General features: G+C 48.1%; 1 protein-coding gene across 1 annotated transcript in view; it reads right to left on the bottom strand.

Annotated features, from left to right (window-relative positions):
- Window positions 1–10,030, bottom strand: part of LOC147108901 (arf-GAP with SH3 domain, ANK repeat and PH domain-containing protein 1-like) — a 207,945-nt gene extending 197,915 nt beyond the window's left edge. The window contains exon 1 of the mRNA XM_086005851.1: window positions 9,677–10,030. Coding sequence (XP_085861977.1) covers window positions 9,677–9,802 — 126 coding nt within the window. The 5' untranslated portion in view covers window positions 9,803–10,030. The remainder of the gene's footprint in view (window positions 1–9,676) is intronic.
- Window positions 10,031–13,585: the final 3,555 nt, after the last annotated feature.

The raw sequence follows: 13,585 nt of genomic DNA, 5'->3' as shown, positions 1-13,585 counted from the left end.
AACAAGTCTTGAGCAGACCTTCAAAGGCATGCAGACCAATAGAATTGATGACAATAGGTCACTCTATAGCTTACTCTTTCCAGCATGAGAGATGCAGCAGTCCTCTACATGTCTATGACTGGAGCCGCACTCCAAGTATTATTGGTGCTTAAGCCACACCTCCATGTTTACTCAAAAAACACAAGAACTACTACAACTACATTGCAACATTCTGTGTTAATTCAAAAAAATTGCGCAGAAAAACAGCACATTAAAAAACTTCATTCCCTAGCCACCCATTCTAACCCCTCAGTGGTCACTGTCTCAAGCTAAACCAACAACCTCGGGTCCTATTTGACACTCAGCTGAGTTTCCGACCCCATATCCTCTCCACCACCAAGACTGCCTACATCCAACGCCATAATATCGCCAGTCTCCGCCCGTGCCTCAACCCATCTGATGCCGAAACCCTCATCCATGCTCTTGTTACCTCCATTCTAATCCTTCCCTGGCCGTCCTCCCACCTTCCACCCACCAGAAACTTGAGCTCATCCAAAACTCTGCTGCCCGTGTCCGAACTCACATAAATTCCCATTCACCCATCACCTCTGTGCTACATTGGCTATCGTTCCACCAATACCCCAAATTTATCATTCTCATCTTTGTGTTGAAATCCCTTCATGGCCTTGCCCCTCCCTATCTCTGTAACGTGCTCCAATCTCTACAACCCTTCGAGAACTCTGCGTTCCTCCAACTCGAACCTCTCGTCCCCCACTTCCTTCGCTCCACCATTGGCGGCAGTGCCTTCAGCCGTCTAGGCCCGAAGCTCTGGAATTTGCTTCCTAAACCTCTCCACCTCTCTCTCTTCCTTTAAGAAGCTGCTTAAAACCAACCTCTTTGACCAAGCTTTTGGACACCGGTCCTAATGTTTCCTTCTTTGGCTTGGTGTCAATTTTTGTCCGATTACAATCCTGTGCAGCGCCTCGAGATGTTTTACTACATTAAAGACACTATATAAATGCAATTGTTATTATTAACATCACAAACAGCTTCTTATGCCTGTCAAATACTCTGATAGTCACTTGCTGAACAGTTATTCCTAGAATTCGGACTCTTGTAATCATTTAACGTAGATCACCACTTGTGGAACCAAGATTTCTGAACATTAATGAAGCTGTGGAAAATCGACCACCCATCGATGCCTTGATGAAATTTCTCAAAATATTTATGCACTTCCATCAATAGCCAGGATAAAGTTTGAGACATCTATCCTAGTTACAGCACCACCTTATTGCAATGCCACTTAATATTTAAAAATACTTCTTCATATGGGAAGCAGCTTTGTACAACTTGTACTAGAGATCATTTGGTTTTATTTTCAATCTCCCGTAGCATTCACACAGTAAGTCAGAAAATATGAACACTTCCTTACCTTTCCCTGCTTTCGTCATGCTACTGTTCTTTTTTGTTTCACCTCTTCTGCTTCTCTTCCTCTTCTCTTTCCTCTCCTTAACTAATCTTTTTGCTTCTCTCGGCGTTGTCTTCTGCTTCTTCTTTCTTTTCAGGTGCGAGGTAGTGGGTCACGTGACAATATGGCATGAAAAGGAGCCACTAACTGCTGCAGGCTCCATGTAGGGAAAATGTGGCCCTCAGCACCTGCTCAATCCCTTGCTCCACAGCTTTAACTCTCCATCCACTCCACCAACTCCCAACCGTCCCGCCCCCCCCCCCAGGACAGGTGGCAAGAGACAAGAGGGCCCATTACCCTCAAGCTGTTTCACTCCTCCCCTCCTTCCTTCCCAAGTTCCCTTCCTACCCATTTCCATCACAGAGGATTTGTTTACTTTCAATTTACTGGTTTTTCCTCTTCTCCTTTATCCCCTTAATTTCCCTTCCTCTCATCCTATCCCCAGTCACCCACCCCCTTCCTCCTTTACTGCTCTTTCCTCATCCCTCCTCTCTTCCTCTCCAGCTCTCCATCCAAACCCTCCCCTTTTAATTTTTTCCCCTCCTCCCATTCCCTCTCCTCCTCCCCTCACCATCTTCCTTCTTCTCCACTCCCCTTCCACTCTCCTTCCACCCCTCCCATCTTGTCACCTCACTTCCCTCCCCTCCTCCTTTTCCTCCCCTCTCCACCCTGCATCACCCTCGTATCTCCCCTCCTCCCACCCCATCTCTATCCCTCACCTCCCCTCCTCCTCTATCCCTGCCCCTTCCCAACCCCTCAGTCTCCTTCCCCTCCTCTCTCTCACCTTGGTTCAATTCTCTCCCTGCCGTCTAGCCCCTGCCGTCTAGCCCTGCTTGATCTGAAAAGTACCCTTGATCTCGACTCCCCAAGTGCAATGGCACAGGCGATCGACTAAAAGAAAGAAAAACTTGCATTTATGTCGTGCCTTTCATGACGTCAGGACATCCCGAAGCATTTTACAGCCAATGAAGTACTTCTGAAGTGTAGTCACTGTTGTAATGTAGGAAACGCAGCAGCTAATTTGTGCACAGAAAGCTGTCACTAACAACAATGTAATAATGACCAGATAATCTGATATATATATTTAAAAAATAATTGACGTTAAGATGGATTCTATAGAGGTCTTCTAAATTGGTGTGGGCTCAGGAATCCACAAACAATGCATTTTACATTTGAAATGCTGATACCTGTCTGCGATTGTTAAAGTACTAATAGTTGCTAATTCTGATGCACAAATTACAAGAAATCCAGCTCAGATACTTTTTAAAAGATGCGATCGACATCCTTCTTCAGGATTTGCTTCAAAGTCAGGTTTTTAATCTATTATTGCTTCACTCTGGTTGCACCGTTAAGCATGTGACTTCTTCATCTTCTTCGGCAGTCCCTCGGAACCGAGGATGACTTGCTTCCACATTAAAAATGAGCTCGCAGGTGACTGATGAGTCCAATGCGGGACCTACAGTCTCTGTCACAGGTGGGGCAGACGGTGGTTGAAGGGGCGGGTGGGTGGGGTGCTTGGGTTGACGTGCGCTCCTTACGCTGCCTGTGCTTGGCTTCCGCTTGCTCCCGGCGAAGAGACTCGAGGTGTTTGGCGCCTTCCCGGATGCTTCTCCTCCACTTTGTGTGGTCTTGGGCCAGGGATTCCCAGGTGTCGGTGGGGATGTTACACTTTTTCCAAGGAGGCTGGAGGCTTTGAGGGTGTCCTTGAAGCGTTTCCTCTGCCCACCTGGGGCTCTCTTGCCGTGCCGGAGCTCCGAGTAGAGTGCTGGTTTTGGGAGTCTCGTATCAGGCATGCGGACAATGTGACTCGTCCATCGGAGTTGATTGAGCGTGGTCAGAGCTTCGATGCTGGGGATGTTGGCCTGAGCAAGAACACGGACGTTGGTGCGCCTATCCTGCCAATGGATTTGCAGGATCTTGCGGAGGCAGCGTTGGTGGTACCTCTCCACTGCTTTGAGGTGCCTGCTGTACATGGTCCATGTCTCTGAGGCATACAGCAGGGCAGGTATCACTGCTGCCCTGTAGACCATGAGCTTGGTGCTGGGTTTGAGGTCCTGGTCTTCAAACACTCTCTTCCTCAGGCGACCGAAGGCTGCACTGGCACACTGAAGGCGGTGTTGGACTTAGTCGTCGACGTCTGCCCTTGTTGACAGTAGGCTCCCGGAGGTATGGAAAGTGGTCCACGTTGTCCAAGGCCTCGTCATGGATTTTGATAATCGGGGGGCAGCACTGTGTGGCGGGGGCAGGTTGGTAGAGGACCTTTGTCTTACGGATGTTTAGTGTAAGGCCTATGCTCTCGTATGCTTCGGTGAAGGCGTTTACGATGGTTTGGAGTTCGACCTCCGAGTGAGCGCAGACGCAAGCATCGTCTGCATACTGTAATTCGACGACAGAGGATGGGACGACCTTGGATCTGGACTGGAGGGCGACGGAGGTTGAACAGTTTTCCATTTGTTCTGTAAATTAGCTCCACTCAGTGGGGAGCTTACTGAGGGTGAGATGGAGCATTGCAGCAAGGAAGATTGAGAAGAGCGTTGGTGCGATGACACAGCCTTGCTTGACCCCGGTTCGTACGTGAATTGGGTCTGTGGTGGAACCGTTGGTCAGGATCACGGCTTGCATGTCATCGTGAAGCAGGCGGAGGATAGTGACAAACTTTTGAGGACAGCCGAATTTGAGGAGGACACCCCATAATCCCTCACGGTTGATGGTGTCGAAGGCCTTTGTGAGATCAAAGAAGGCCATGTACTGTGGTTGGTGCTGTTCCCTGCATTTCTCTTGTAATTGACTGCAGGTTGAGTTGCTGCAACATAGCGGACATTTTCTACCGAGCCGCCAAGTTCGCCGTGTGTGCTTTTATTTCAACCATTTACCATTCATGTTTTACAGTCTCTTTTTAAAGCATCATTATATCTCATTTAAATGTTTTAAAAAGAACAAAAGCAGAAATATTTTGTGAAACACGGGGGAATTTTAATATGGGTTTGGGTGCGGGTGGGGGGGGTTAAGTCATAGAAAAATACGAGCGTGCCGGGAAGCCGGCGACTCCAACCCGCCAACTTCCGCATTTAACTTCAGCGCCTTAGGCTGCGTGCGCACAACCCTGCTTGGGAGAGGTGGCTTGTCAATTTCAGTATGTTAATCGCTCAATTACAACGATATTAACATGGCTTTTGCAATTTAACTGTGGGTCCACATGTTTTCCGGGCTACCTGGAACTCACCAGTGAAATCAAGGCAAGAACACAGCGGTAATTGAGGGCACTGAAGACCTGACAGGGAAATATGCCAATAATTACTGACACCTCACAGTTGCTTTCTTGCCTGCTTGTGTGAAAGGGTTTGTTCACAGTACTTGTGCTAAGAGGTTACTTTTACAACTTTGGTGGTGTCATCTATGCTTTGTACGTTTAATCTGCAATTTGGAGCTCTGATCTATCAGATCAGCATGGGCGCTGCTTATGCTATGTTACTTTGGACCTCAGATGAGGACCAAGATGACCAACATCAGCACCAGCAGGAGCAGGAGCAGCACCAGCCTGCTGCTCACAGAACTGCAGCTCAACAGGAGAGAGGGGCTCAGCAGAGAGGTGCAGCTCACGGGAGGCCATACCCGGCACACAGGGTCTACAGGCAGAGGCTTTCTCGACATATCGGGACACCAGTGTCTCAGGAGGTTCAGGGTGTCACGTCAGGTGGTGGCACACGTTTGCAGCCTGCTAGAACAAGACCTGCTGCCAAGTGGACCTGGTGGCCATGCTTTACCAGTGGCTGTCAAAGTTACCACCGCCCTCAACTTCTTTGCCTCTGGATCCTACCAGGGCTCTGCCGAAGACACTTGCAGGATCTCGCAGTTGGCAACCCACAAATGCATAAGGCAGCTTACTGATGGGATGTTTGTCAGGGCCGGCAATTATGTACTTTTCCTGCGATGACACCAGTCAGAATGAGTGGGCGCTCAGGTATGCGGCTCTGGCTGGCTTCCCATAGGTGCAGGACATCATCGACTGCATGCATGTAGCAATTAAGGCACCCCCAGATCACTCAAGAGTATTCATAAACCACAAGGGCTTCCACTCCATCAATGCGCAGCTGGTGTGCAACCACAAAAAGATGTTTATGCAGGTGTGCGCAAGATTCCTGGGCAGCTGCCATGATGCTTTCGTCCTGCGGCAGTCCACCCTCCTTGATCTCTTTGCACCTCGAAGCAGACTTAAAGGCTGGCTGCTCGGAGACAAGGGATACCCACTTCAAACGTGGCTGATGACACCAGTGAGGAACCCAACCAATGAGGCCCAGGAGCGATACAATGAAAGCCATATGACAACCAGATGTGTCATTGAGCAAGCCATCGGCATACTGAAGATGCACTTCAGGTGCCTGGACAGATCTGGAGGCGCCCTTCAGTACGCGCCAGCCAGGGGCTTCAGAATGGTCGTGGTGCGCTGCGCTGCGCTCTGCACAACATTGCACAGCAGCGAGGTATGGACCAGCAGGAGGAACAAGGCGCAGAGCACAGAGCCTCTTCAGACGATTCTGAGGAGGAGGAGGAGGAGGAACGTGATGCAGCCAATGCACCAGTAGCAGCGCTCATTGCTGCATGGATGCCCTCATTACTGCGAGGTTCACTTAGGTTCCACCAGTCCACCCATCTGACAACCACATGCAAAAGCCACTTCCCCACCACCGTCCCCCCGCCCAATGACACCAACACAGAGCAGTCCTGCAAATAACTAAGCATTCTTTTCACAGCCCCCCATTGCTTGGCGTCAATTCACGTCTTACCATCACAAGTGAAAAGGCCACTTGCCAGCCAGGCAACAACCAAAAATGGGCAAGACAGGAAAGTGTTGGAAAAAAATATTTAGGTGGCTCAAAAATAAAACAGAAACTTACTAATCTAACATTGCGTAACACACCCATGTGCATACCCTTGTGCAACTACAAATCTTGACTCTTCCTCTTCCTAGCACTTCTATGTGGTGCAACTCCTGTGGCTTCAGCAGAGGTAGAGACAGGCTGCTCAGATCCCTGCTCTGACTGCTGAGGTGCTCTTGGCCGACATCCTCTGGGCTTTGGAGCCCGTGAGGGCCCTAGCAAAGACTGCTCCACCAGTACCTGTGCAGGGGTAGACGCAGCCATCAGGACACGAGGCAGCATGCGGGGTACTGACTGCGGGTTGGTGGGGGTGAGGGAGAAGGAAAGAACAGAAAGAAAACTATAGCACCATTCACAAACTCAAGACGACCAAAAGTGCTTCACAGCCAATGAAGTACTTTGAAGTTCAGTCATTGCTGTAATGTAGGGAATCGCAGCAGCCAATTTGTTCACAGTGAGGTCCCACAAACAACAATGAGATAAATGACCAGATGTTAAATGATATTTGTTGAGGGATAAATGTTTGGCAGCACATCAGGAGCACTTATCTACTTTTCTTTGAATAGTGCCATGGGATCTTTTACGCCCGCCTGAGGGCAGATGGGGCCTAAGTTTATCACCTCATCCAAAGGATGCGACAGATGTCCCACACCAAGTCCCACTCACTCATCACCCCATCCTTGCTGACCTAGACTGTTTCCTGGTTCCCCCAACATGGCAATGCACCTCTGCTTCCCCAAAACAAATCCTAGATATGAATGTTTCAAATTATATAAACAATTGATAAATTAATTACAAAGCAATAATTATTGAAAATGCTGGCGGTGCACAGCAGGTCCACTGGCATCTGAAAGGTTAATTATAGAGATCCTTCCAGTTCTGATACACAGGCCCCGATAGTTAACATTCAAAAGTCACAGCCTGATGAAATCATCAGCGGCATGACACAGAATTAATGAACATCAGGGGGAGTCCCGTGCTGTTGACTGCCCAGCAGCAGATCCAAGGCAGGAGGCGCTGACTGGCCGAGGTAAGTATTGAAGATCTGCTCCTTTTATAACTCTTGGTGGACCAGGAGTGCTCCCCACAGGCCCCTCAAGGAATCCTTGGAGCTTCTCAGCCCCGGCTTCACCCCCCGATCTCGCTGGAACCCTTGATCCCTTATCTCCTGCAAAGTCCCCCCATCACTCCGTCCCCACGAGTCTCTGCCTGTGGTCTCCTGACTATAAATTTCTATTCCCACCCACCGGCCAGGCAATCAGTCTAGTCGGGTGTCAGGCGAGAGTCAGCGAAGAGTTATTTAAATGAGGCCATGCCATTAACATCGACAGGGCCTGTATGCCCCGATCTTGCCAGATTCGTCGCCTGCTACAGGACTTCCCTGCACCCTTCCTGCACTCCCGATAATATCAAGGCCACAGTTTCCACATGAAAAATCTTTTCGCTTTTCAGATGCTGATGGTTCTGCCGTGTGATTCCCCCATTTTGTTTTTATTTCAGATTTCCAGCATTCGCGGTTTTTCATTTTACCTCAGTAATTAAGAGGGATGTTCCGGTTACAGATATTGAAGTGAAGTTTAATTCAAAAGCAATGGAATTTAGATTTTAGTCTTCAAATTATTCAATAGTATAGATTATCTTTCATAAAACACACACACACACAATTTTAATATAATATGCAGTCTGATTCAATTCTGGGATTGTTTTTGTGCTGCCAATATCAACTGTCAGTGTGTAGCAATGGTCACATTACAAAATGAAGAATTGTGACACAATAAGGTTACTATGGAGTGATAGGTTGTGAATTTCACACTCACATTTCTCTGCATGGCGAATTGACAACCTCATCTGTGCTGCTGTGGAGAGACAGTAAATAGAAGTCAAATGCTTCCATGCAAGGAGCAAGGAAATCAGGGGCGTCATCACTGGGTGTTCTCACACACCTTCCAGCAGTTGATTCATGGGATAAAGTTGCCAGAATCCTGCACAGGCTATGAGCCTGGTTTGGGAAAGTGACAAAAAAAAAAATTGAAAAAAAAGACACCTTTGCTGAAGACCAAATAATAAATTATCTGCAGTATAGCTATCTGGGAAATTCAATAGCCAACACACTGCATTGGTTTACCAGGTCTTTTCGAGAGAGTTCTTCAAAGTTCCCCTTTCCAATATCCTGGTTTAACTCTTGCCACTGACGGTTGTTGCAATCATCTTTAATTTTTAAGTAACAAAGTCACAAACATGAAGTATGAAAGCTTTGCTTTGTTTATAAAAATACACCCATAATCACCATCGCCTGGGGCAATATTTTACTTGCCACCCCCATCCCATTCAACATTGAACAACCCTGCGATTCAGAACACCGTCTCACCTCCTGCAGTTTAAAAGCTTTAAAAGTCCTATTTCTGAAGGCAATCGACAATATGCTAACTTATGACTTTAAAGATTGTTCACCATCTCTACCTTAGCTTTTCGGGGGGGGGGGGGGGGGGGGGGGAAGGCTGCAGTACTGAATAAGGTTAATTTTTTAAAGCCAAGTATTCTGACAAGACAAATGATAATCCATTGGAATGTATAATTATTTCATTATAGTGAAGTTGAAAGCTCAAATAACTATGCACCCTAAACACTTCACACAGCCACATTCAATTTGATGTTGACATCTCATGGATAGGTACTGCTAACTGACAATTTTACACGTCTAACCAGCTAAGATTTAAGGACTCATTTGCTGTCAATGCAGGGAATTTCCGCAGGTGAAGGAAATTCTGGGCTCCCAGCACCACAATAATATCAGTACCATCAGCAACGTTCACAGGACAAATGAGAGAGATTGCAGGGGGTGGGGGGGGGGGGGGGATGATAATACATAATTATAACTTGAGTCCTGATGTGAGGGAAGAGGCAGGGAATTACAGAAGGAAGACACACACGGTTATTTAAAGTATATAATCTGTCCCCCCCACCCCACACATACACCAAGTGCACTGGACTGAAAGATGCTGCCCAGATGTGTTCCTACAGTTTGCCATTTTGACTGGGTGAGGTGGGGTGAAGACAAAAGGGAAGAGAGGGGGGGGGGGAAAAGAGAAAAAGATGACAGATCTAAGCATTGCGAGGAAAGAACAGACAATTAGACATTACAGAGTTAGACATCAAAAGGGACGGATGCTTTGAAGGTGGGCAGCAGGGACTGTGTTCCGACCCACAACATGTTGGGCATTTAATCCCAGGCAGGACAAGAGAGAGACAAGAGTTCCACAGAAAGAATGACAAGAGCCGTACAGAGACACACACACACACACAGAGGAAAAAACAATGTCAGTCAAATGCAGCAAGCCGGTAGAGAGGTTACCTCCTCGAGTGCAGTCACTGTATTTCTGCAGTTTGCCATTTTGGTGGTGAAGGAGGAGGTTGTCGGCGAGCTGTGGTCATCCAGGGTCTCGCAGATAAATTCTTGCACCGAGATCACCTCCGGCATTTTCAATTAATTTTTTTCTTGTGTGTGTCTGCCACCCACCAAAAACAAGAAATTAAAAAAAAGGAAAGGAGACCTTCCTTTTAACAAAAAAAAAAGAGACAGGAGCGCACAAAAAACGCGCTGCTGCTTCACCACACACACACACCACCGCCGGGCGCCTCCGCCGGCAGTGCTGGGCTCGCACAGAAACAGGGAAGGAAATGCTGCCCAGGCAGAGCGCGCGCGCCCCGCTCCCGCTCCCCGGCTCCAGCCCGCGCGCGCGCCCGGCTCCAGCCAACCAGCCCGCGCGCGCGCCCCTCTCCCGCTCCTCGGCTCGAGCCCGCGCGCGGCCCGCCCCAGCCAACCGCCCCGCCGCGCGCACCACAGTCAACTCAGAGCAGCCGACAAGAAAAAGACTTGCGTTTCTATAGCGCCTGTCATCCATCCACCCGCAGGTACCAAAGCGCTTAAGAAAGACTTGCATTTCTATAGCGCCTTTCACCACCCACCCAAAGCGCTTAAGAAAGACTTGCATTTCTATAGCGCCTTTCACCCACCCACCCGCAGGTACCAAAGCGCTTAAGAAAAACTTGCATTTCTATAGCGCCTGTCACCCACCCACCCGGAGATCCCAAAGCGCTTAAGAAAGACTTGCATTTCTATAGCGCCTTTCACCCACCCACCCGGAGATCCCAAAGCACTTAAAGACTTGCATTTCTATAGCGCCTTTCACCCACCCACCCGGAGATCCCAAAGCACTTAAGAAAGACTTGCATTTCTATAGCGCCTTTCACCAGCCACCCAGAGATCCCAAAGCGCTTAAGAAAAACTTGCATTTCTATAGCGCCTGTCACCCACCCACAGGTACCAAAGCGCTTAAGAAAGACTTGCATTTCTATAGCGCCTGTCACCCACCCACAGGTACCAAAGCGCTTGACGAAGGGTCTTTGACCTGAAACGTTGACTCTGTTTCTCTCTCCACGGATGTTGCCTGGCCTGCTGAGTTTTTCCAGCTCTGTTGTTATTTCGCTTAAGAAAGACTTGCATTTCTATAGCGCCTTTCACCACCCACCCGGAGATCCCAAAGCTATATTAAACCACACTTTTGGTTTGTGCGTTTTCCTTTTTTTTCTCTCTCTCTCCCACATTTCACTCTGCCAGCGCATTTCACACTTCATCTAGAGCCGTTGTTTGTTTCTTTACCTGTCCTATTACCATCTCGTCTCGCCTTGAATATCTCTTAATGTCTCTTCTCTCATCCCCTCCCCCATTTCCCAGCCCCCCAAACTGCCTTTTAATCTGTTTCATTTCCTGCCTTTTTTTCCTCAGTTCTGTAGAAGGGTCTTCGGCCTGAAACATTGACTCTGTTTCTCTCTCCACTGATGTTGCCTGGCCTGCTGAATTTTTCCAGCGTTTTCTGTTGTTATTTCGAGAAAGGAAGACTTGCATTTCTATAGCGCCTTTCACCACCCACCCGGAGGTCCCAACGCGCTTTACAGCCAATGAAGTACTTTTGAAGTGTAGTCACTGTTGTGATGTAGGAAACGTGTCAGCCAATTTGCACACAGCAAGCTCCCACAAACAGCAATGTGATAATGACCAGATAATCTGTTTTTGTTATGTTGGTTGAGGGATAAATATTGGCCTGAACACAGGGATAACTCCCCTGCTCTTCTTTGAAATAGTGGCCATGGGATCTTTTACGTCCACCTGAGCGGGCAGACGGGACCTCAGTTTAACATCTCATCCGAAAGACGGATATGCAGCAACCAAAGTTCAGGGTTCCAGGCCAGAAGTTGCCTGGGCACACGTAGCTCATTGAACTTAATAGTAAGTGTGTGTATATATTATATATATATAAATATAATGTGTTTGCCCGTAAACAATTATTGCACACAATCAGGGTCAGTTCACCAGCCTTGGCTCATGTGGCTGGCACTGTTACCTTCTGAGCTACAATATTGACGGGTTCGCATCCCACTCCAGAGACACTGAGCCCCATCATCCAGGAAGCACTCTCGCCTCTGAGTCAGAAGGTTGTGGATTCAATTCCCACTTCAGAGACTTGAGCACAAAAATCTAGGCTGACACTCCAGTGCAGTGCTGAGGGAATGCTGCACTGTCGGCGGTGCCATCCTTCGGATGAGACGTTAAACCCAATCCCCGTCTGCCCTCTCAGGTGGACGTAAAAGATCACGTCACTATTTTGAAGAAGAGCAGGAGAGTTATCCCCGGTGTCCTGGCCGATATTTATCCCTCAATCAACGTCACTAAAAGAGATTATCTGATCATTATCACATTGCTGTTTGTGGGAGCTTGCTGTGCGGAAATTGGCTGCCACTTTTCTTACATTACAACAGTGACTACACTTCAAAAAGTACTTCATTGGCTGTAAAGTGCTTTGGGATGTCATGAAAGGCACTATAAAATGCAAGTCTTTCTTTATATGTGTTTTCCCATAGGCAATTATTGCACACAATCAGGGTCAGTTCACCAGCCTTGGCTCATGTGGCTGGCACTGTTACCTTCTGAGCTACAAGATTGACGGGTTCGAGTCCCACTCCAGAGACACTGAGCACTATCATCCAGGCTGACACTCCCAGTGCAGTTTGAGGGGGGTGCTGTACTGTCGGAGGTGCCATCTTTTGGATGAGACGTTAAACTGAGGCCCCGTCTGCTCTCGGGTTCACGTAAAATATCCCATGGCACTATTTCAAAGAAGAGCAGGGGAGTTATCTCGGGTGTCCTGGCCAATATTTATCCCTCAATCAACATCACTAAAGCAGATGATCTGGTCATAGAATGATACAGCACAGAAGGAGGCCATTCAACTCACTGGGCTGGATTTTGTGAATGGGGACGAGTTGGAGGCGGGACTGCTGCTTGTCGGGTCTATGTCCCGCCTCCATCATCTTCTGGCCAACCAGCGGGATTTTCCCCTGATTGACCTTGTTAAGCCCACCCTGCGGGTTCAGCAGGCCAATTAGGGAGGAAGTCACTGTCAGAGTACGTCAACGTCTGACGTGCTATCTGTCAAGACTTGTTGAAAGCAGAAATGTCAGCATTTGACAGCTCTGTGAAGCTGTCAAACACTGACATTCTCTGCAGTTTGATGAGGCCTTGTGTTCAGGACTCATCAAACCTTTCAACTTTGTAAATTTCAGATGACTGTTGGTTCAGAGGATCCAACAGCCAGTCTGTGAAATCTACAAGGAAGATGTCGGGACTCCCGATCCAGAGCAGATGAAGGCTGTAGGCAGAAACCATTTTCTGCTACTTTACCAGCTGTCCCGCCTCCCTACCCACCTCCTCGGGGCTGAGAAAATCCAGCCCATTGTCCCTGTTCCAGCTCTTTGAAAGAGCTATCCAATTAGTTGACTCCCCCTGCTCTTTCCCCATAGCCCTGAAATGTTATCCCCTTCAAGTATTTATCCAATTCCCTTTTGAAAGTTACTATTGAATTTGCTTCAACCACCCTTTCAGATCACAACAACTCGCTATGTAAAACAATTTGCTTTCTCATGTCACCTCTGGTTCTTTTGCCAATCACCTTAAATCTGTGTCCTCTGGTTACTGATCCTCCTGCCACTAGAAACAGTGGGCCGGATCGGAAAATCCAGCCCCGAGTCTCCTTATTTACTCTATCAAAACCATTCATGGTTTTGAACACATCTATCAAATCTCCTTCTCTGCTCTAAGGAGAACAACCCCAGCTTCTCCAATCTCTCCACATAACTGAAGTCCCTCATCCCTGGTACCATTCTAGTAAATCGCTTCTGTACCCTCTCCAAGGCCTTGACGTCC

The sequence above is a fragment of the Somniosus microcephalus genome, chromosome 13 (genome assembly GCF_052327205.1).
Source record: "Somniosus microcephalus isolate GS21.2 chromosome 13, FLI_Smic_1.0, whole genome shotgun sequence".
NCBI classification, from domain to species: domain Eukaryota; kingdom Metazoa; phylum Chordata; class Chondrichthyes; order Squaliformes; family Somniosidae; genus Somniosus; species Somniosus microcephalus.
The sequence above is the reverse complement of the archived record's forward strand: the minus strand, read 5'-3'. Positions and strand labels throughout refer to the sequence as shown.